General features: G+C 34.2%; 1 protein-coding gene across 2 annotated transcripts in view; it reads left to right on the forward strand.

Moving 5' to 3' along the window:
* The first annotated feature begins 889 nt into the window (after positions 1-889).
* LOC106070816 (uncharacterized) overlaps positions 890-21,310 on the forward strand; it is a 28,195-nt gene continuing 7,774 nt past the window's right edge. Inside the window, exons 1-6 of one of the 2 annotated variants that reach the window (XM_056026684.1) lie at positions 890-1,011; positions 16,629-16,767; positions 17,804-17,901; positions 18,600-18,813; positions 19,360-19,444; positions 20,592-21,196. In XM_056026684.1, coding sequence (XP_055882659.1) covers positions 16,693-16,767; positions 17,804-17,901; positions 18,600-18,813; positions 19,360-19,444; positions 20,592-21,196 — 1,077 coding nt within the window. In that variant the 5' untranslated portion in view covers positions 890-1,011; positions 16,629-16,692. Of the gene's footprint in view, positions 1,165-16,628; positions 16,768-17,803; positions 17,902-18,599; positions 18,814-19,359; positions 19,445-20,591; positions 21,197-21,310 lie in introns of both variants that reach the window. The other variant, XM_056026683.1, reaches the window with a different exon arrangement.

The raw sequence follows: 21,310 nt of genomic DNA on the forward strand, positions 1-21,310 counted from the left end.
CTATAAATGAACAAAATCAAAGTAGGAGATCAAGCCACGTTATCCAACACTTATGCCAAGACAACTAAATGTAGCATATAACTCATATAGCTAACCATGCAGGCTACCTAGGCCTACTTGTGCAGTGTTTCCCAAAGTGGGGTACGTGTACCCTCAGGGGTATGGGATTGGGAAGAGTTTGAAGAGGGAACGGATTGCACATAACTCTTCTGATTTAAAAAAAAAAAAGCCCATTTAATTTTTAAATTAGAATAAAATATCATTCGTTTTAAATTATTTTTAGTTATCCTATTTTAAGATCTTACAAACTCAGATACTGTGCTACTTTACATTTTAAGACTATTTTCTACAAAGATCAGAAAATGGATAGAGATGTTACGACTTCCTGTCGACACGCCCACTTTTTCAATGTAAAAACTACGTTTCCATTTTTCTAGAGTGTATTTGATGTGTCTCTGAAGCATGCAGCAACATACAAACAACTCACTAATTCGATACTTAATTGTGATAGAGTAATTATCATTTTGTGTACGCAGGCCTACAATAACAAAAATAATTTTTTTATTATATTAAAATATTCTTTCGGGGTGGGGGCGAGGGGTACTTAGCGTAAAGAATATTCTAGAAGGGGTACGCATAGATCAAAAGTTTGGGAAACGCTGTACCAGTAGAAATGCATTATATATTACGTAAACGCAGTTTTCGTCACTTTATAAAACTTAGCATAATGATTTTGAGTAGCCTATATGCATGATTCGACGTCCCTAAAATTAGTAAAATGACATGTAATTTGGGGGCCGATTGCATAGAAATGCCTGGGCCGATTTTGACACCCAGTCCTCCCATTGGTATCACTGGTCTAGAATAGCAGAGTAAGAAGTTAAGATTAGCGGGACGTGACTGGTGTGGGGACGTAAACACAGACATATATATATTACACCGATATTGTTGATATTATTAAACTTTAAAAACGGAAGATTTGTGTTTAACCAGGAAAGGAAACTGTGTTTGGTGTGTGTCTTTCTCTGTCTTAGACACTTACTCTTAGTCTTTGATCTAGATCTATAATCTAGATAGATCTATCTAGAATCTAAATACACCCAATCTAGAGAGGTCTAGGTCTTGTTTAGAATAAATAGCGGAGCTTAGATCTAGTCTGGAAAGGTAGAATTTAAATACTAAATAAATACATAGATCTAGTTAACATAGTCATACTCATCGATAGTCAGTGATAGTCAGGCACTATCACTGTATCAGATAGTGCCATGCCCATCCCATGGTTATGGTCGGTAACATGATTAACTTTAACATAGTTACATAGTCATAGTCATAGACTTGAGACTAGACTAGAGTAAAAGAGTATTGATGGCTCAGTATGATAAATCATGATCTGTGGCATTTTACGTCTCGTGAGACGATCTTTTCCCTTTGCAACTTCTTGTGTGACTAAAGAGGCCAATCCTTGATACACAGCTGCGATCACAGGTTGGGCATATAAAATCACCAGGCGCCATTGCATTTTCACCCTTCTTTCTGCTTCTGTTGTGTATGACATCTGCAATCTGTGACCCTTCCTTTATGCTCTCTCTCCATGTGGATCTGTCCAGTGCCACCTCTTCCCAGTTGCCAGTGTCGATTTTGAAGAGCTTCATGTCGCGTTTGCATACATCCGTATAACGTAAAAGTGGGCGACCAGCGGCTCTCCTGCCTTCAATTAGATCGCCATACAGGATGTCCTGTGGAAGTCGACCTACTGGCATTCTACGAACGTGGCCAAGCCAGCCAAGGCGTCTGCTGCTGATAACAGAGCGGATGTCCTGGCATCCTGCTCTATGTAGCACTTCCTCATTTGTTATCTTATCTTGCCACCTTATTTTAAAGATCCGCCTTAGGCATCGGAGGTGGAAGACATTCAGCTTTTTTTCCTGCCATGAGTAGGTTGACCATGTTTCACTTCCGTACAGCAAGGTGCTCAACACACAGGTCCGGTAGACTAGGGCTTTAGTACTGCTAGTCAGCAATATGTTGTCCCAGACTCTTTTCTGCAACCGTGACATGGTGGCCATTGCCTTGGCTATCCTGTTGTTTATGTCTTTACTGGATAAAGACATAAACAACATGATAAATCATGATATTGATTTGAATATTCAATATTTATATTATATTTTATATTAATAATATTGTCAATATTGATTGACTCTAGACTAGAGTGATAGAGGTCTTAAAAAACTTGACTCTAGACCAGTGGTTTCCAAACTTTTTTGTCTCGTAGACCCCTTGTCATGTTTTCTGGTTTTCCGTAGACCCCCTGCTTAAGTTATATTGAATTTTTGAAAATACATTAATTTCAAATTACATATTTTGTTTCAAATAATTTCTAACTGGAGTGAAAAAGTAATTAAAAACTACATTTTAAGTTAAATCTATTTTTTAAAATAAATTTATTAACAAAATTCAAATTTCAACCCATTATTTAATAGTTAACACGTACACAATACAATCACTAAACACATTGGAAACATTTATTTTTAAAGGTTTGCAAGCTCACCATCTGTTGCTATGGAGATTATTTTTCATATACAGATTTGTTGTTTTATAAAGTAGTTCTTCAAAACATTAAATATTAATGTGCTTAAGTATCATAGTACAAGTTTGCACAAAGATCAGTTTTTCGTGGATTTCTTGAGCCATAATAATTTGAATAAAAAAATCATTACCAGACAAGGTTGACTCAATCAGCTGTATAGAGAAATATGTTGATTGCAGAAATATGTCGTTTGCAAAAACTTACATAAGAAGAAAGAAACGTTTGTCTTCCAATAGAGCTCAAGAATTTAGTGAACTCTTCTACAAATCCATTGCCCTAACAACCAATGGGTCAGAGTTTGCATTGATGGTTCTCAGAAAGCCTCCACAAACGGATGAGCTGGAATACTCATTGAATGGCTCAATGGAGAAAAAATAATTAAAAAATAAAATTAAGTTCATTGTAACTAATGAGCTCTATGACAACCACAGAGAAGAAATAGCAGCACTGGAACTAATAGCTACCATGCTATCGAATCAGCCAAGTTCACCAAGCAGTTTATTTTTTTTCATGACAAGATAAAAATAGTCCTTCAAAGCTTGACAAACTCTGATGCTTCCTAAATAAAACAACTCATGATGCCTTTCGGTTGTCACCTTGCCTGCTCGCTTCTCCCGTTGGGAGATTTGGGATTGGATGTAATTACCCACATAATCTGAAGGAGCATCCAAAAGATTTTGTACAAAACATATTATGTCACCTTGTAAAGCTCAACAACAGCAAGATCACTATTCTCCAATGTTGAAATAGAAGGAAATAGAAGGCTGACTGACTTGCCAAATGTGAGAAAACAAATACACACTTGAACATAGCACTCTATCCGGAAGAAATGAAGAAACTAATAGTGAATTGTAAAAACGAGAAATGGACAAGATCCTATTCGATATACAAGGAAGATGAAACCTATTATAAACTATCCTATAGGACCACCTATAACTGTTCACATCAGAACCGTACACATTATAATGAGAAAACATATGTTCCGGAAGCTTAAAATTGGGACCATTGTAATTAGCCCTTTAGGAGTCTCACCAGAGAATGCCAACCATGTCTTCAAAATTGCATTTTTCATCAAGAGTCCCAAAACAAGACACCGGCCACAAAACCCAAACATGAAATTCTTTGAATGATATAAGTTTGTGTAAGAGTTTTTTACAATTTCTTCAACGGCTGGTAAAAATCAAAATCGTGTGAGGTTTTCAGTATTTTACTATAATAATCATCTTCTCAATATCAGGTCAAAGAGAGATTTTGTGGGTGTATTCTAATCTTTATCTTTGAGTGTTTAAAAGTTTTGCAAACTTTTATCTTTTTATCAGGGTGGCATCATCTCAAATGATCCTACAGCTTAATTGGTTTCATAGCATTATAAAAAAAAGGCACATTAACACTCGCTTGTTTGACTAGGAAGTAATGAAGTTCAATTTCAAATACTTAACGCTGTACAGTCTACATTTCTTTTGGTTAAATTTATAACTAGATAAAACTACACTATTTAAATATAGTTATCAAATTAAATTAAACAATATTTCATTTAATCAGCAGCATAAAAATTTTAAGGATTTCCTAAGGTACAAATCATAAATGTGTGGATAAAAAATTCCAATTGTCAAAATTAAAGTCACAACATGCTGAATTGCGATTCTTTATCGTAGACCCCCGAGCACATCTCATAGACCCCCAATTCCCATTTTAACTTTCGTAGACCCCTTGGAAGTCTTCGTAGACCCCTGGGGGTCTATATAGACCACTTTGGGAATCACTGCTCTAGACAATCTAGACTAGAGTTGTTAAAGTTTGAACAATTGAGTTGTGACTTGTGATAGACTTTTCAACTAAATTCAACTGATACTGATACAGTGAATGAGTTATACTGATAGTGATGATAGTCTATGATCAGTATATTCTATGACTCTATATAGATCTACTATAATTATATATTATTAATTATTTTAATATTTACTAGATGTATGATGATGATATTGAATTGATAGAGAATAGAGACAAAAAGAGACTAATTTTTAGTATAATCTTAGTACTACTACTACTAATAATACTAATAATAGTATAGTTACTCAAATTACTAACTGTATTAGATCTATATTCTATATGATTCTATATATCCTATACTCTTAAGCAAGCAATTCTTGTATGTATGTATTTATGTATATTTATATATAAATTTTATTTTGACAATGGTTGTAACGATTTTCTTTAAAATTTCAAGGTATGTGCATATTAGTGAGAAAAAAATTCTCAACTCATTGATTTATTATAGAACTATGAAAGAAAAGTAATGAAATTAAATGTGCCGATGTATGATTAGTTATTGTGTTTTAAGTGCTTAATAAATTGTTTACTCTTTAATTGCGTAGAGCGGTGTAGATCTATACCTTTTACTTTGTTATTTATTTTACTGGTGACCTCCAGCTTTCTCGTTCTGAGGCTGCATGCAACCATGTGCTCTCTTCTATGTCAGCTAAGGCAAGTTAGCGCCTAAGCTGGTCTTTTAAGCATTTCGGTGTTACGTCGACCACTTTTTTAGCTCACCAAAAAAGACTGCCTTTGGCATGCATTCATCTGAGATTCGTCTCCTATACAGGATACTGTTCTATCCAGCGTAACTCTCAGACTTAAAAATTTCCCTCTATACAAAGGCCGTGGATACATATTTGAGACCAAAAGAAAATCTGCTGCTGAGGACAGACGCGGACACTAAAAGAAAATCTTAATCGAGCATCGCGGACAATGGTTATGCTTGCCCTGTTAGTGGCAAAATATGTAGGTCACAGCTGGGGCTGCGTAGCCAAGGGAAATACTGCAATCCTCATTAATTTTCAGACTCGAAGACAAGCCATATTATTATTATTATTATTATTATTTTGCTGGTCAATTATTACCATGTGTTCATGCTTCAGTGTCTACTGTCCCGTACCAAAACAAAGGAAATGGTCATAACACAGCTTCTCTACGCCTTACTTGCTCACACTAAACATGATATCCATCTAGCGGTCAAAGAGTTTGCGTACGCTGCAGCCTCTTTTGATTTAACTATAAACCTCTGTAAAAAGCTTGGAGTTAGGGCGTGGTGACGGAAGGCCCAGAAGTGATCTGAATGGAGGGATCTGTAAAAGCAGGCCATATCCCTCCATGGGCTGGAACACCACTGGGATGGATGGATGGATGACAAAAGCCGGTATGAACTTCTTATAGTCCGACAGTCAGGCAGGGCACATATCCTGTATGGGGGACAAACATATTGTTCGGCGTAACAGAGGTGCCCCACAGCAATGTTTCTTTAGAAAACTAATGCAATGTCTTTCTGAGTATTTTATTAAATTTTGTTTTTGTATTTGAAGATTATTGTTCAGTGTTTTATGTATGATTGCTACTTTACTTTCAAGTCTTCTGTCCTGAAGGCTTTCAAAATTTAGTGATTTTACTAAAAGTGTTACTCTAGTCCAGTGGTCTTCAACGGGGGCGATATCGCCCCCTAGGGGGTGTTTACGAGATTTTGGGGGGCGCTGAGAGCCAAAGGGGCGGTAGGGGGGCGCTGGACACAAAATTGGGCGGTAAGGGGGCGCTGGGCATAAAGGCAGAAAGAAGAAACTAAAGGTGCTCTGAAACAAAATAAATTTAAAAATTCTTCAACATTAAAGCTGGGAAACTAAATATAGACAAATTATAGTTAACTTGCTTCTAATTTAAGAACAGAAACAGCGTTAGAAATTGAGTTCGGGAATCCCATTTTCTATTTTTAAATTCTTACTCTTTTGCTGTGATAGGAGAATATTTATTGTCCTTGGATATTGCGCATATAAACGTTTAAGATTTGATAAACAAAGTAGGTAATACGCCTTTTAGAATATAGTTTATTTTATCTACAGATGTTAATATATTGATATGTCAATGTTAATTGCAAAAAACATTAAAGGTAACATTTCAAAGAATATTTTAACTTTTTAAAAACAAAAAAAAAACATTGCTAAAATGTTGTTACCAAAACTCACTGGTATGTCATGTAATATTTCTTTGAGATTTAGTGAATTGCCACTAGAAAAAAATTAAGTTCTAATTTGATGGCATTTTAAGATGAGGTTATGAAACCAAGTCCGCTTCACGAACATATAGCAATTTCCAAAAATAATTTAAGAATATTCATGAACAATTATAAAAATCTACAATTAAAACAATATTAAAAACAAAAAACGGAAAACAGGATATGTTTTAATGGCTTCTTAGAAAAATGCAGTTTTTTTTTTAAATACTTGTGATATTGTTGAAAAATTGATTAAAACTAAATTTATTTTAAAACATATGTAACACAAAAAGACTTTTTTTCTGTTAGAGATAAAATATTATTTCAAAATTGTCTAGTTATGTAGCTTATGAGGACATATAGGAAACCGTCAGTGGTTGGACGCTACAATGACTTCAAAAGTAATATAGAATAAAGAACAAATCTATTCACTATTCACATTGTGAGTTATGATACACAAGAAAAGTTTAGCCCGCAATTTCATTTCTGTTTGAATCTAATTATAAAACTGTAAATAAAACACATGCCGAAAATAAGCGCATCTTTCAACAGTTTTGTGAAACAAATGATGAAAATGATGTTAGACTCTTGTTGTAAACAGAAGTTCGCTGGATTTCGAAAGGGGTTTGTTAATTGTTATGGCTCGTTTTTTTAACTCTTAAATAATCTTTGTTTTTGAGAAACAGGAAGATTTAATGGATGGCGATGACTTAAAGAAGGCTAAAAAAAATGTTTTACATGGAAGGCATCTAACACAAATGAATGAAACGAACTTCCGACTGCTAGGAAAGAGATTAACTTTTATTGATAATGTCACAACAACATTCGGATGGTATGACGTCACGATGTGTTGTAATGCCGGGGATTTTATTTGAATTCAATAGTTAACAAAAATGAAGATCTAGAATCACAATTGACAATTCTTTGATAAAACAAAACTCTGGAACTTTATTAAATACAACGTAAGTACAGTTTATGTACAACTTACAAATCAATGAGCATGGAACATATTACAAAGGCTTTTCAAACAGAGCTCTTAGAAACGTGACTAGCTACAAGGACTTAATATTCTCGACTGACTTTACTTTCTTACTACCGTCAATTCTCTGGCGCTAACTCTTTTCAAAAATGTCTTTGTTTAAATTCAAATCAACCAATAGATTTCAAACATACTAATTAAGTCCCTTGGGTAAATCCTGACTTGAATGACAAGTGTCTAAATTTGAGGATTAAATCCCGAGACTCATGTCGAGGGCTTATATTACTTTCAAAAGTGAAATGTACAAACAATTCTATAATGTAATCTGTGACATATTACCCCCCCCTCCATTTAGCATTTGTATGGTAATAGAAATGCTCATATGTATTAAAAATATTTAAATATACACAAAATACCATACATGAAATTATAGAAAAATGGTTGAGGTAACATATGACAAAATAAAGTCAACTTGGAGATAAAAAAATATGTAAATGCAGTGAATAAAATTAATGATGACTTTGAACACCTGTTTCACTATACAAGTGGTTATGAAAATGAGACAATGCTTGTCATGAACAATATCAAAAATTGTACAAAGCATAAATCTTGAATTGAATAAGTTATGAAGCTTCATGATGAAATTAAAATATGACATTATAACTCATTTGTGAAAATGTGTACATGGAAAAAATATATTGCATATGAAAAATTGACATAGAAAAATAATTGTGCTAGTACATGACAATCTTCTGAGGAAATAATACTCAATGTGATATAAATCTCAACATGAAAAATTCCAATTGTCTGTCATGTATCTGTACTATCATAATAGGATATATGCAATAATAATATACCTGAAATAAAATGCTCATGATTTAAAAATTAAAATGTCTGATGCATGTCATATGCAAAGATGCTGAAACATAATTAAAAAGTATCTTGAATGAGTGACCTTCCTCAGTGGGTTGCTTGGTGCTGAAATAAATATAACATCTGATATAGAACTCCTGTGGAAAAAATGAGTAAACAAATTAATTTATTAAGTACAACTGAATACTGTTCTTCCTTGACGAGTATGAATGATAATGGATCAAGTGGCACTAAATATGCTATAGTACATATGTAGAGTAGAAATGTAAAGTTCGGAACCTTTCTGAATTGCCGACATGGATGTGCATGTGCGTTTTCTAAACTTGAACAAAAGGTCTTTCAGTTTATGAAGCTGTTGTCTCCATGTCATAATGATCTCACAGATAATGTCTGATTGAACCGCGTTTGAGTTTGGTGAAAATAAGAACTGTCCGAAACCAAAACTCAATTTTCTGGTTGATGAACTTTGACGCTGTAGAACAATGGTAGCAGAATGCTTTGCATTAGAATGTTCAATAGAGCAATGACTGAACATGTCTGAGTTCAATCGGTCAATACAGCAATGTTGAAGAAGTTCATTTGTTCCTTTCTGAAGAAAAGTTGCCCCTTGAGTGGACGAAGAATGAAACTTGGTGTTGTCAATGTTATTGCTTTCTGAGTTTCTTTCAAATTGCAGTACTGGAAATGTTTCAGAAACACTGGTAAAGAAATCTGCATGGTCTGGAAACACTTTAATGTTCTTCACTGTTTGTAATGCTATGTCATTCAGAGTGATGACTCTGGGACTGTCAATTTGATTTGATGCTGGTAATGAAACATCTATCTCAGGAATGGGTGTTGATGATGTTTCTTCTTCTTCCTCAGGAATAGTTGCTAAGCTTGTAAAATGTTCAACTTCTGCTTTGATGTCTTCATTATCTGTTTCATGGTAATGTTCAAACATATGAACATGAAATACTTTGGTAACTTTGTTGACATTGATTTCATAAAGCAGGTTGGAAATCTTTCTGGTGATGGTAAATGGACCTTGCCATTTGTAGAATAGCTTGTTGCTCCAATCTGGTAACAGTAAATTGACTTGATCTCCTTGAGCAAAATATCTTGATTTCATGTTTTCATGTAATATTCTTTGACTTTCAATGTTCTTGGATGTAATGGCTTCTTGAGTTGACTCACATTCTTTCAGATGAGGAATACTTGTATGAGTGGTAGAGTCAAGTTGAAAAGTTTTTCTTTTGTCTGGTATAGCCAAAGTTGATTGAAGATAAGTATCTGCTTCTGATTCTTGAGACTTGTCTTGATTGTAGCAAAAATGTTCAATGCGTATCATAGTATTTGATGCAGATGCTGTCTTATTCAAGTCTTGATATATGAAGTCATCATCAGTGGTTAGGGATGGGAAAGTACTTGGTAGTGTTGGGCTTGTATTGTCAGGTAGGGATGGACATGTAGTGGGTAGGGATGGACATGTAGTAACAGGTAGGGATGGACATGTAGTAGGCAGTGATGTCCCTGTAGATTTGCTTGAGTCATGATTCATAGATTCATTGTTGTCAATTCTGACTTTGTAGTCTGGTTCATTCTGCTTTTGCGGTGTCATTGAATTAAATTTGATGTCTAGCCAAAATTCAGTTTGTTTGGTAGTTGTTTGTGGCATATTGATGTCGTCAAATTCAGACGTGTCATTTTCATCTTCTTCTGGTATGACTGCAAGACATGATATGGCTCTTTCATTTTGACCAGTTAGAGTTCTTGTATCATTGTTAGAGACTCTGGGCATGTCGTCTTGTTCTTCAAAGTTCACCAATGGACATTCGGGAATTGGAGGTGGACTTATGACCGGTAGGGATGGGCTTGATGTAACTGGGGGTGTCCATGTTGAATGTTCTTGATTATTGCTGGCTACTGGACTAGTAATTGGTTCTGTTGCATTCTGCATAACTTGAGTAACTGAGGTAGCCATGTGATTATTTTGGCTAACTTGTTCAGGTGCCAAATGTTCTTGTTGTCTGGACATGGATCTTGTCATTACTGCCAAACATTTTTGACCTTGCTCTATGGCATTTGTACATTCAGCAAGTTCTTGAGGAGTGCATTCTTTAACTCCTTCTATGTTTCCAATGATTAGGTCCACTGGTAGATTGGGTGTTACTAATGCTTTTGTTTGACCACTGAAGAATGGTGTAGTAACATAAATGATGGCTTCAGGTAACTTGCTGACAGTTCCGTTGAATGCAGTGACTTGGACGTGGTTGCCTGTGAAACGGTTTGCGTGTACGAAGCGTTCATGTACTAATGTGGACGTGCTTCCGGTGTCACGAAGAACTTCCACCTTCTTGTCTCCTACAAAGCCTGGATAAAATTTGAGACCATTGGACTTTGCAATGACTGTCATAGTTGAGTGCTCATTGTAATAGCTTCTGTTATATGAGCTTCTGTTTGGCATATATTGTGGTCTGGAGTCCTGTGAATGACTTCTGTAGCGAGGTTTGTTGTTATCTGGTTTATTGTTTCCAGGTGCTTTGTTGAGATTGTATTGCTCTCTATTGTTGTATCTTTGAGTTGGTGATGTGGGTCTATCAAAATTTTGATTTTTGGAGACTGCCTGTTTTTTCCAACATTCATGAGTTTGGTGACCCTTTTTATGGCAAAATGAACATTCTGTGGTTCTGCTGCGGCATTGAGACGTGAAATGCCCTAGTTTATGACATTTGTTGCATTTGACTTTGTCATCTGACTTATATCTTGCATTTTTGTCTTGAGCAAAGCAGACAAAATTTTCTTCAACAGATGGTTTGACTGACTTGTTTGGATAGGCTGCTCTATATTGTCTGATGATCTTGGTTAATGTCTGGATATCAGTAGGATTTCTCTCTATAATGTAGGATTGAATATCTTCTGAGTGAGCATGGGTGATGTTGTCGATAATAATATGTTGACGAAGAGCTTGGTAACTTTCTTCTATTTTTGCCATGGATACCCATCTATCAAACCACATTGACATATTAGCTACAAAAATTTGAGGATCATCATTTTGCTGTGGCCTTTCATTATAGAATTTCTTTCTATAGTTGGCTGAAGTTGCTCCGTATTGGCGCAGTAGAGCTTCCTTGATATCAGAGTAAGTGCTGCGTTCATTGATGGACAGTTGTGAGCAAATGTTGACAGCTTTGCCAGTCAAAAGGGTGAGGAGTGAGCTCGACCAATGTGCTTCAGGTAGACCGGATGTTGTAGCTATTTCTTCAAATCTTATGAGATACGAGTCCATATTGTCAATGTTTTCGTTGAAAGCCGATATTTTGTTCATTAATCTGTATTTGTCAAACATACTTGAGTGACCTTGAATTGGAATGCTTTCTTTATTTTGCCTTTCGAATTCCATTTTTTCTTTTTCGTGTTGCCTTTGTTTCTCGGCTTCTTGCCTTTGTTTCTCGGCGTCTTGCAATTTTTTTTCTTCTAATTGCATGCGTTTTTCAGATTCTTGTAATTTTTTTTCTTCTAATTGTATGCGTTTTTCAGAATCTTGCCTTTGTTTTTCAGATTCTTGCCTTTGTTTTTCAGCTTCTTGCCTTTGTTTTTCAGATTCTTGCTCTTGATATTCTTTCTCTTCTTGTTTCTCTGCCCACTGGTCTGGCTTTGAAATTTGCTTTTCTTTGGCAAATTCTATTAATTCGAAGAATCGTTGTGTTCTAGAACTGGAAGCCATATTTAATTTCTGTGTTAGTTTCTTGTATTGGAGCAAAATGTTCAATATCTGGATTTTGGCTTTATCTCAGATATAATAATTATATAGATCTATTGAGCCGATGTACTTTTTACTGGTTTAACAGTTGGTTAAATCTGGTCTTCTTTATAACGCCAGTTATTTGATTTACTGGTCTTTTTTATACTGCCAGTTATTTGCTTTACTGGTCTTTTATATTGCCAGTTATTTGCTTTACTGGTCTTTTTTATAATGCCAGTTATTTACTTTACTGGTCTTTTTTATAATGATAATGCCAGTTATTTGACTTACTGGTCTTTTAATAATGCCAGTTATTATGTATATTGGTCTTATTCCTTTTGCCAATTACATATAGATCTAATAATAGTTTTCGTGAGTTAGACGTAACTCTAACGAAAATCTTTATAAAAGAATTATCGATAACCAACTGACCTGTTAAACACAGAAATTCTGTCCTCCGTTAAATAAGAATGAAGTTCCTTTGAAGAGTTTAGAAATTGGTCCCAGATCTAGATCTTGAATAAATTTCGTTAAAAGTTGTCCATGAACTTTTGTCCCGTCGGAGGTGCCAAATATGTCACAACAACATTCGGATGGTATGACGTCACGATGTGTTGTAATGCCGGGGATTTTATTTGAATTCAATAGTTAACAAAAATGAAGATCTAGAATCACAATTGACAATTCTTTGATAAAACAAAACTCTGGAACTTTATTAAATACAACGTAAGTACAGTTTATGTACAACTTACAAATCAATGAGCATGGAACATATTACAAAGGCTTTTCAAACAGAGCTCTTAGAAACGTGACTAGCTACAAGGACTTAATATTCTCGACTGACTTTACTTTCTTACTACCGTCAATTCTCTGGCGCTAACTCTTTTCAAAAATGTCTTTGTTTAAATTCAAATCAACCAATAGATTTCAAACATACTAATTAAGTCCCTTGGGTAAATCCTGACTTGAATGACAAGTGTCTAAATTTGAGGATTAAATCCCGAGACTCATGTCGAGGGCTTATATTACTTTCAAAAGTGAAATGTACAAACAATTCTATAATGTAATCTGTGACAGATAATATCATTTTCTCTTTTATCGAGATATTAAATCTATTTTTACAGAGTTTTAGAATCTCACATAACCTGTTTGATGACAAATGAATTACTGCCCAAGGACACCAATATCTATGCAATTCACATAACAATGCTCTATGAAGAAATTAAGATTCGCTTCTAAAATTAAAAATATGTATATTTAAATGACAATTATTAAACATCTGTCACTGATGTTTAAATTGAGTTTGCATGAAAAAATAGATTTACAAAACTATGTCTTCAGTAAAAAGAATGTAAACATAGGAGGCACTCAGTGGCATAGCTAGGGTGGGGGAAAGGGGGATTTGAAAATCCCCCAGGTCCCCATTCAAGGGGGGGGGGCAAATTAGTGCTTTTTTAATTAATTAAATTAAATATTACGCAAAATGCAGCGGCCCCCAAAGATGTCAAGCCCCCTTGGCCCCCAAACGATGGATATTCCTAGCAACGCCCCTGGAGGCACAACAGAGATGTGGCTGCATTTAAATGTTTCAGTTAAATTCCAAAACTGTGGTCGAAATTGGCTTATGTTTTAGCTTTTCAGTAAACATACATTGTTAACATAGATTCAGTGCTTAACAATCTTAATGAATAAGCAAAGAAATAGACTGGATGTAACCACTAGAGGAGACCTTCGCATTGTGTTGGCTAATTTAAAGCTTGAAATTTCTAATATTGTCAGACTGCATGGGGCAAAAGGTTCCCATTAGCTTAATTTCTTTTTGTAGTGAATTCAGCAATAATATTATATTAAAAAATAAAACTAAATTTACAATTAAACCAAAAAACAGTAGGCCCTAATATTCAAAAATTTAAACGGAGACTAATCTTAGGATTTGAAAGAAAGTCTGTACAATTAATTTTTGTGTGTAATCACTGTAAATTATTTGACATAATTTTTTGTATAACAATAATATTGGCTGTTTTTGCCTTTAATTCCGAAGATTACGTCCAGTGTTTCACATAACTACACAAACCCAACTGCGACCTACATATTTTCCCGAATTTTATGCAGACCAAGCCGTTGTATGCTGGTGTTCTATTTAAGTTTTCTTTCCGTCTTTTGCGCCTGTCTTCAATAATGGCTTTTCTTTGAGTATCGAATGTTTGTCCCGCAGTTTTTGTAAGAGCTCTCGAACTGTTTCTATCAGAGGCCATCTACTGCCAGATAATGCTGCCAATTTCTTTTCTCTATGCCAGTGAGAGCGAAATGGCGCCTGAATAAATCTTTATAGCACTCACGGGGGAGGGGGCACCTCTGTAACTCAGTTCTTCTTAAAGCTCGTCAGTCATAGGCCAAGGAGTTCACAACAATCACCTTTGGCATGCAGTCGTCTCCCAAACGGGATAAGTGTTATTGACAGCATACAAATTAATAAATAAATGATATTTTGTTCAAATTGGCCTTCTCACGCTTCTGTATAAGTGTTTTTCTTAGAGGGGGGCGCTGGCGGATTTTTTTTAAGAAAAAAAATTGAAAAGGGGGCGGTAGGCCAAAATAGGTTGAAGACCACTGCTCTAGTCAAATGTGAATATTCGTTTGTTTTGAATCTCACTGCTCTATTTTGTGTCTGTTCCAGTTTCTTAATGTTTTCTTGAGTTGAGTGGTCCCAAACAGAGGATGCATATTCTATTATTGGCCTAACCAAGGTTAAATAACATTTTAGTTTTATGTTCTTATTTGATTTATAGAAATTTCTTTTTATTAACCCTAATGCTTTGTTTGATTTTTTGATAGTTTCATCATATGGCGATTCCATGACAATTTTTCATTTATTATAACACCTAGGTATTTTGCGTTTTTAGTTTGTGTTGCTGGTTTACCATGAATAAGATAAGTGGAATTAATTGTTTAAGTTTTTTTTGTTACTCTTAATAACTGACATTTTTCTGGGTGGAAAGACATGCTCCAATTTGATTCCCATTTCTGTAATTCATCTAATTCTCTTTGTAAAATTTCTGTTGTTTTTATTGTTCTATATATTATGCAATCATCTGCGAATAATCTGACTTTTGTTCCTGAACTAATCCAATTTGGTAAATCGTTTATGTAAATCAAAAATAGTAGTGGACCTAAGACTGTTCCTTGAGGTATACCTGAGTTTACTGTTATTGATGTTGATTTAGAGCCATTTATTATTACAGTTTGTTCTCTCCCTATCAGAAAATCTTAAATCCACTGATGCAATGGACCATCAATGCCAAAATATTTTAATTTTTTAACCAAACTATGGTGGTGAAGCTTTGGAAAAATCTAGTAAGATAGCATCTATTTGCTCACTGTTATCTAAACCTTTTGAAAAATCATCAATTAGTCCTATTAGTTGTGTTTCACATGATCTATATTTCCTAAAGCCATGTTGGTATGGAGTAAGGACATTATGTTTGTCTAAGTGGTTAATGATGTTGCTACATATTCTAGGATTTTACATGTGATGCTGGTAAGTGATACTGGTCTGTAGTTTCCTGGGTCAGATTTTTCTCCTTTTTTAAAAAGAGGGGTGATTTTAGCTTCTTTCCAGTACTCTGCCATGGTAAAGAAATGCCTGAAAAAGTATTTTGAACACTGGTGCTAGCTCATTGCTTAGTTCTTTGAGCAATCTAGCTGGAATACCATCAGGTCCAGATGCTTTATTAGGTTTGATGTTAACTAATAGTTTTTGAATTCCCTTTTCTTGTACTTCTATATCTCCTATGTTTTCTACTTGGTTCAAATTAAGAAATATGTCTTTGTCTCCTGGGGCTGAGAATGCTGATGCAAAGTATTTGTTGAGAATGTTAGCATTAGTTTCATTATCGTTGTGTGTTGAGTTGTCTTCTCCTTTTAATGGCGCTATGCCTGTTGTTTCCATTTTCTTAGACTTAATGTATGACCATAGGTTTTTGCTGTAATCTTTAGATATTACATTGTTTATGTATTCACTCTGCAGCTGTCTGCTTACTTTTTGGGTTAGGTGTTTAATTTTTATGTACTTTTTATAAACTCTGTCTGCCTTAGTTTCTTTAAATTTTCTTTATAGGTTTTCCTTCTGTTTACAAAGCTTCTTTAATCTATTATTAAACCAGCATTTATTTATTTTGTTTGATGTGTATTTAGTTGTTATGTGGTTTTCTAAAATGTTTTTAAGATAGTTTTTTATGAGTCATATATTTATATATATATTTATTTTACCATATTCACTACTAATTGTATAATTTGGGTCACAAAGCAACTGGAACAAGATCTATAAAGGATTGCCAGTGCCTTTTCTTTCTTTCTTTTTTAATTACATAGATATCAACAAAGAGCTTAAAACAAAACAAAAAACTGATTTCATATCATTTTTCAGAATTAAATACTGATTTAGAAACTATGAAAAGTTCAGCACTTGTTTTGGATGTTGATTTGTGACAATGGATCAGCCTAGGTATCCACCAGAAATAGTCCATCTTCCCATGTATCATGCTAACCTACGTAGTCGAGATGAGGTATATATATACATATATTTCTTTGATTGATAAGTAATATTTTTCCTCCTAAGTACTGAAATTAACTTTAAAAAAAATATGCTTACTTTTATCTTTATTCCTTTAATGAAATAAAAAAAAATCTTGTCTTTCTTTGAAGTTAAGTGCTGTTTCTACACATGTAAAACATCTCAAAATCATCAAATCTCTTTTTAAAAAAAAAATTTACCCAGGCTGCCAAATTTTGTTCTATAATATTTTTTTCCCCCTGGGCAGTAATTTAAAAAAAAACAACATAAAAAATATGAAACAAAAAGGTTGCTATTTCCCAACTAGCTACTTAGCTAACTTTTGAATGGGAATGAAAACTTAGATACTACATTTGCTTCGTAAAAAAAAATGACTTAAGGGAATCCTTTGTAGTGCCAGCATAACTGTCTATGAGACACCTGCACCTTCACCTTTAGTAAGGAATATAGCAATGATTATGTTATGTGAATCAACTTGAATAGGACATCTTCAGCATGGAAAAGGGTTGCATTTCAATGTGTTATGTGCCAAGAGGCCCATTTACTCTGATTTCAGCTTTTTTTTTTTTTTTGGTGTGTTTTCAAAGCTTTTAATCATCCCAGTTCATCTCTAAGGCAATAATTGTTTAGTTTTGGAACAGCCTTTTCTAGAGTTTAGACCTTTTTGCAGTCATTTTCTTGGACTTTTGAGATGTTTTATGTGAATATCCTAACCATTGGATACTACACTTCATCCTTTATGTTAACTAGTTGGTCTGTGCCTGTTTAATTGGTATTCACAGCTAGCACCTATATCCAAGGGTTCTTTTCCTGTCCACCATATGGAAGATAGATAATGTAAAGCATTTACAAAAAGAACAGAACAAAACTGTGCATGAAATATTTAGAATCACCAGAAATAGCTTAAAACAAAAGTGAAGCTAATCTATGAAAATTTAGTTCTTACTGTTGAAAAAAAAAAGTAAGTAAGATTTGCTGAATAAATGTAAACATTTTTTTTTAATCTTTTGAAATTGATTTCTTGTTAGGCAAAAGAATACATGAGACTCCATCACAAAGGAGAAGGAAGTTACTTAATACGTCCTAACACAACTAATGATCCATCATTTGTCAGTATCACTGTCAGGTAAGAGAGAAATTGAAACTAAAAAAACAACAATGTAATAGTATCATTTTTATTCCCTTTTAATTTTTAATCACTAATTAACATATTTAACACTATTATTCTGATTTTCATAGTTAGCTCCTAATGTAATACAATTGGACAAAAAAAAAACTCCCTTTTTTTTTAAATTTTTTTTTTTATAACTTTTGTAAATGAAGAGCTTGTTCATTGTTCCATATGCTAGGACAAATTTTTACAAATACCCCTTCTTCCCTAATGCTTTTAGAACATGGAATGGGCTGCCTGAGTCAGCCAGTAGATGGTAGTTGTTGAAGAGCCATAAAACCTCAAAGCATATTATAAACACATTGACAGTGCTACAGTAGGACGCTGTGGGCTGATCAACTGTACAAACTTAACTTTGTCATAAGCATAAGGTGATGGCCTGGTGGATTAAAAGTTACTTCAGTTTATAATTTTTCAAATCTGTATGTGTGATGTTGCATTGTGGGGACTTTTGAATTTGGACACCCATCCCATCACCTACACTACGCATATATATATATACATACATCAGCTCTTAAATAATCAATGCTGTAATAGTTTGGGAATAGGTTGTTTGCAATCAGCTTTACAATTTTACTTGTAATAGGTACACTAATCAGCAATAGGCTTCTAAACAAGTAAAGCATACATGTTATTTTTTTTTCTGTTTACAGTATAACTTCAGAAGGTGATTGTTGCCATGCTAAAGTATACATACTGAAACAAAATGATAGTAACTTGTACTATATCTCAGAACGGCAGAAATTCAGCATGTTTCATCAACTTCTGAAATATTATTCAGAACATAGGATTCACTGTACCCAGAACATTGACAACATAAGGTTGAAGACTGCGCTAGATGCAGTTCTAGTTACCCAACGTTCAAGAGTAAGTAACACTAGAAGTATCCGAGATTTGATAATTGTGTCTTATGTATCTTGTTTAGTGTAAATGTTCCAGTGCTGGTCAGTTGGTCTTAGACCAAAAGAACTGGATTGCCAGAAGACTGGCCTGGTGCTCTTCACTTGTCCCAGTGTATCAATTAATAAACTGAGGTCAGTATAAGGCTTTGGGTGTTGAATGATTTTTCAATGCCCATTAGAGTTTGAGCATAGAGCAATGAGAATTTCTAACAAAATACTACACTACTACGCCACACATAGGTCATACTATATCTGGGTACATGTTTGACTGTAAATGGTTTTCAGAGAATGAATCTGTACAAAGAAAAGAAAATAATAATATAAACAGTTTTTTTTTTAAAATTACCCTATTATTATATATTATATTTATTTTGCAATATGCTTTATAAGGTAGAAGAAATGTGTCAGAAAGAATTGAATTGCTATTCTTATGAAGTTTTTTTAGCCCTATAGTTTGCCTTTGATCATTTTGTTAATAGTAAATATTTTAGCATGGACTTTTTTTTTTCAGAATACCTTGAGTGAAAGATCAAATAGTTTGACTAATGGTTCCACAGGGAGGACAAAAAATGCAATTCAGCAAGATGAGTTTGATAGTATGTTAACCAAAATTTATTTTTTTTATATTCAATTTTTACTTTCTGGATTATATTTTAAAATGCTTGCTCCAGACTCTGGTAATAATATATTCATTGCAGGAAATGGTACCATTAGGCATAAAAAAAATAATCATGGTTGCCAGAAGATTTAAAAAACTTGAATCTTAACCTGTTTTGCAAATAAAAAATCCATATGGATATTATGACAAAAGCGAGAGATACCATGATATATCATGATAGATCTTTACTTAATGCTGACTGTCAGGTTTTTCTGGTTTAATATTTTGATATTAATAAGTAAATTCATTTCATTTTATTGCTCAACGGTACATGAAAGGATGGTCCCAGGTTTCAGCCTGATGAGTACACCATTCATACACAGTTTTACATAGAGTAGCTAACTTTGTAGATGAGGATTTAAAATACTGCTTATGAATTTAATTACTTTATATATATATACACACAATGAGAATGATTGTTTGAGGAATAGAATAATGGTATATCTAGGAATTCAATAATCACAAATACAGAGAACAATTCAATAATCCATTTCATTTAACATAAATGTTATGTGTCCCAATATTAATATGGTTTCATCATTGCCAGTATGCTTACATTATGAGATTCAAACAAAGATAACATTGGTAATGGAGTAAGTACTTGAACTGATCCACAATTGGCATCAACTCGTACGTACCGGTAACTGACACCCAGCGCTGTCAATGAACACCAATACTGACTATGATACTCAAAAGACTGTATTGGACACTTCTCAGTGGATAATGCAACACTTACACTGGCAATGGAATCTTTGTCCAGTAATACAATGCCAACACTAGCACCGTGTAAGAAATAAACACAAATCTCAACATCTACTCTAAGACTAGAAATAGTAATTAGAATATCATAGAAAATATACATGAACAAAGTAACTCACCCTAAATAGGGGTCCAAAAATCGAACACAGAGCTATTCATGACACTGGCCATCTGCCAATGTTTCTTATAAAATTAGTTCTTTATTGATTAAATAAGAAATGTTGCTTGTTGTTGCTATTCATGACACTGACCATCTGCCAATGTTTGTTATAAAATTAGTTCTTTATTGATTAAATAAGAATTGTTGCTTGTTTTTATTCTTGCAGCTCATCCCAGACCTGGCTCTAATATTTCTGGACATTCTCGGCATATCAACCATACCCTGCCCAAACATCCGAAAATACCTAGGCAGACATCTGAGACTGGTTCCTCTCGGGGCCATTCCATTAACTCACAAGACATCCATCGTTCAAACTCAGAAAGCGCCATTCCTGTGACTAAGTATGCCAATGCTGGTGCTGTGCAGCACAATGTCAAAATGCTGATTAGGTGCTTGCCACCTGCTCCGCTCCCCAAGTTAGAGGTTCCCAACGATGATAGTGATTTCTACTACACCCATGTAGATGTCAACAAAAATTTCTTCCAAGAAACATACCAGTTTCTCAAGCAGAATGAATTGTGTGAGTGTGGGCTCAGGCTTGTAGACTCTGAGTTCCCTCAAGGATGGACAGTGCACCGCAGTCAGGAAGCCCAGACCAAACACCGGATATTTTTCCAGCATGGGGACGATACAACTTGGGAAATGCCTGTTGAAATTGTACCCCTTCTCTCAATTGAACAAATTAATTTCATTATGTATCTCTGCAAAGAAGGACGATGCCCAATTCCAAACTGTTTAAAGCCAAGGATTGACCATGATATTGTTAAAAGGGTAAGTTAAAAAGGCTACATCATTAAAATAATTTATTTTTTACGTTAATTTTGATATTGAAAGCTTTTTTTTTTTTTTTCTCTCATGCTCATTAACATTTTGTTTGTTGTTTTT

Source organism: Biomphalaria glabrata, chromosome 4, assembly GCF_947242115.1.
Source record: "Biomphalaria glabrata chromosome 4, xgBioGlab47.1, whole genome shotgun sequence".
Classification (NCBI taxonomy): domain Eukaryota; kingdom Metazoa; phylum Mollusca; class Gastropoda; family Planorbidae; genus Biomphalaria; species Biomphalaria glabrata.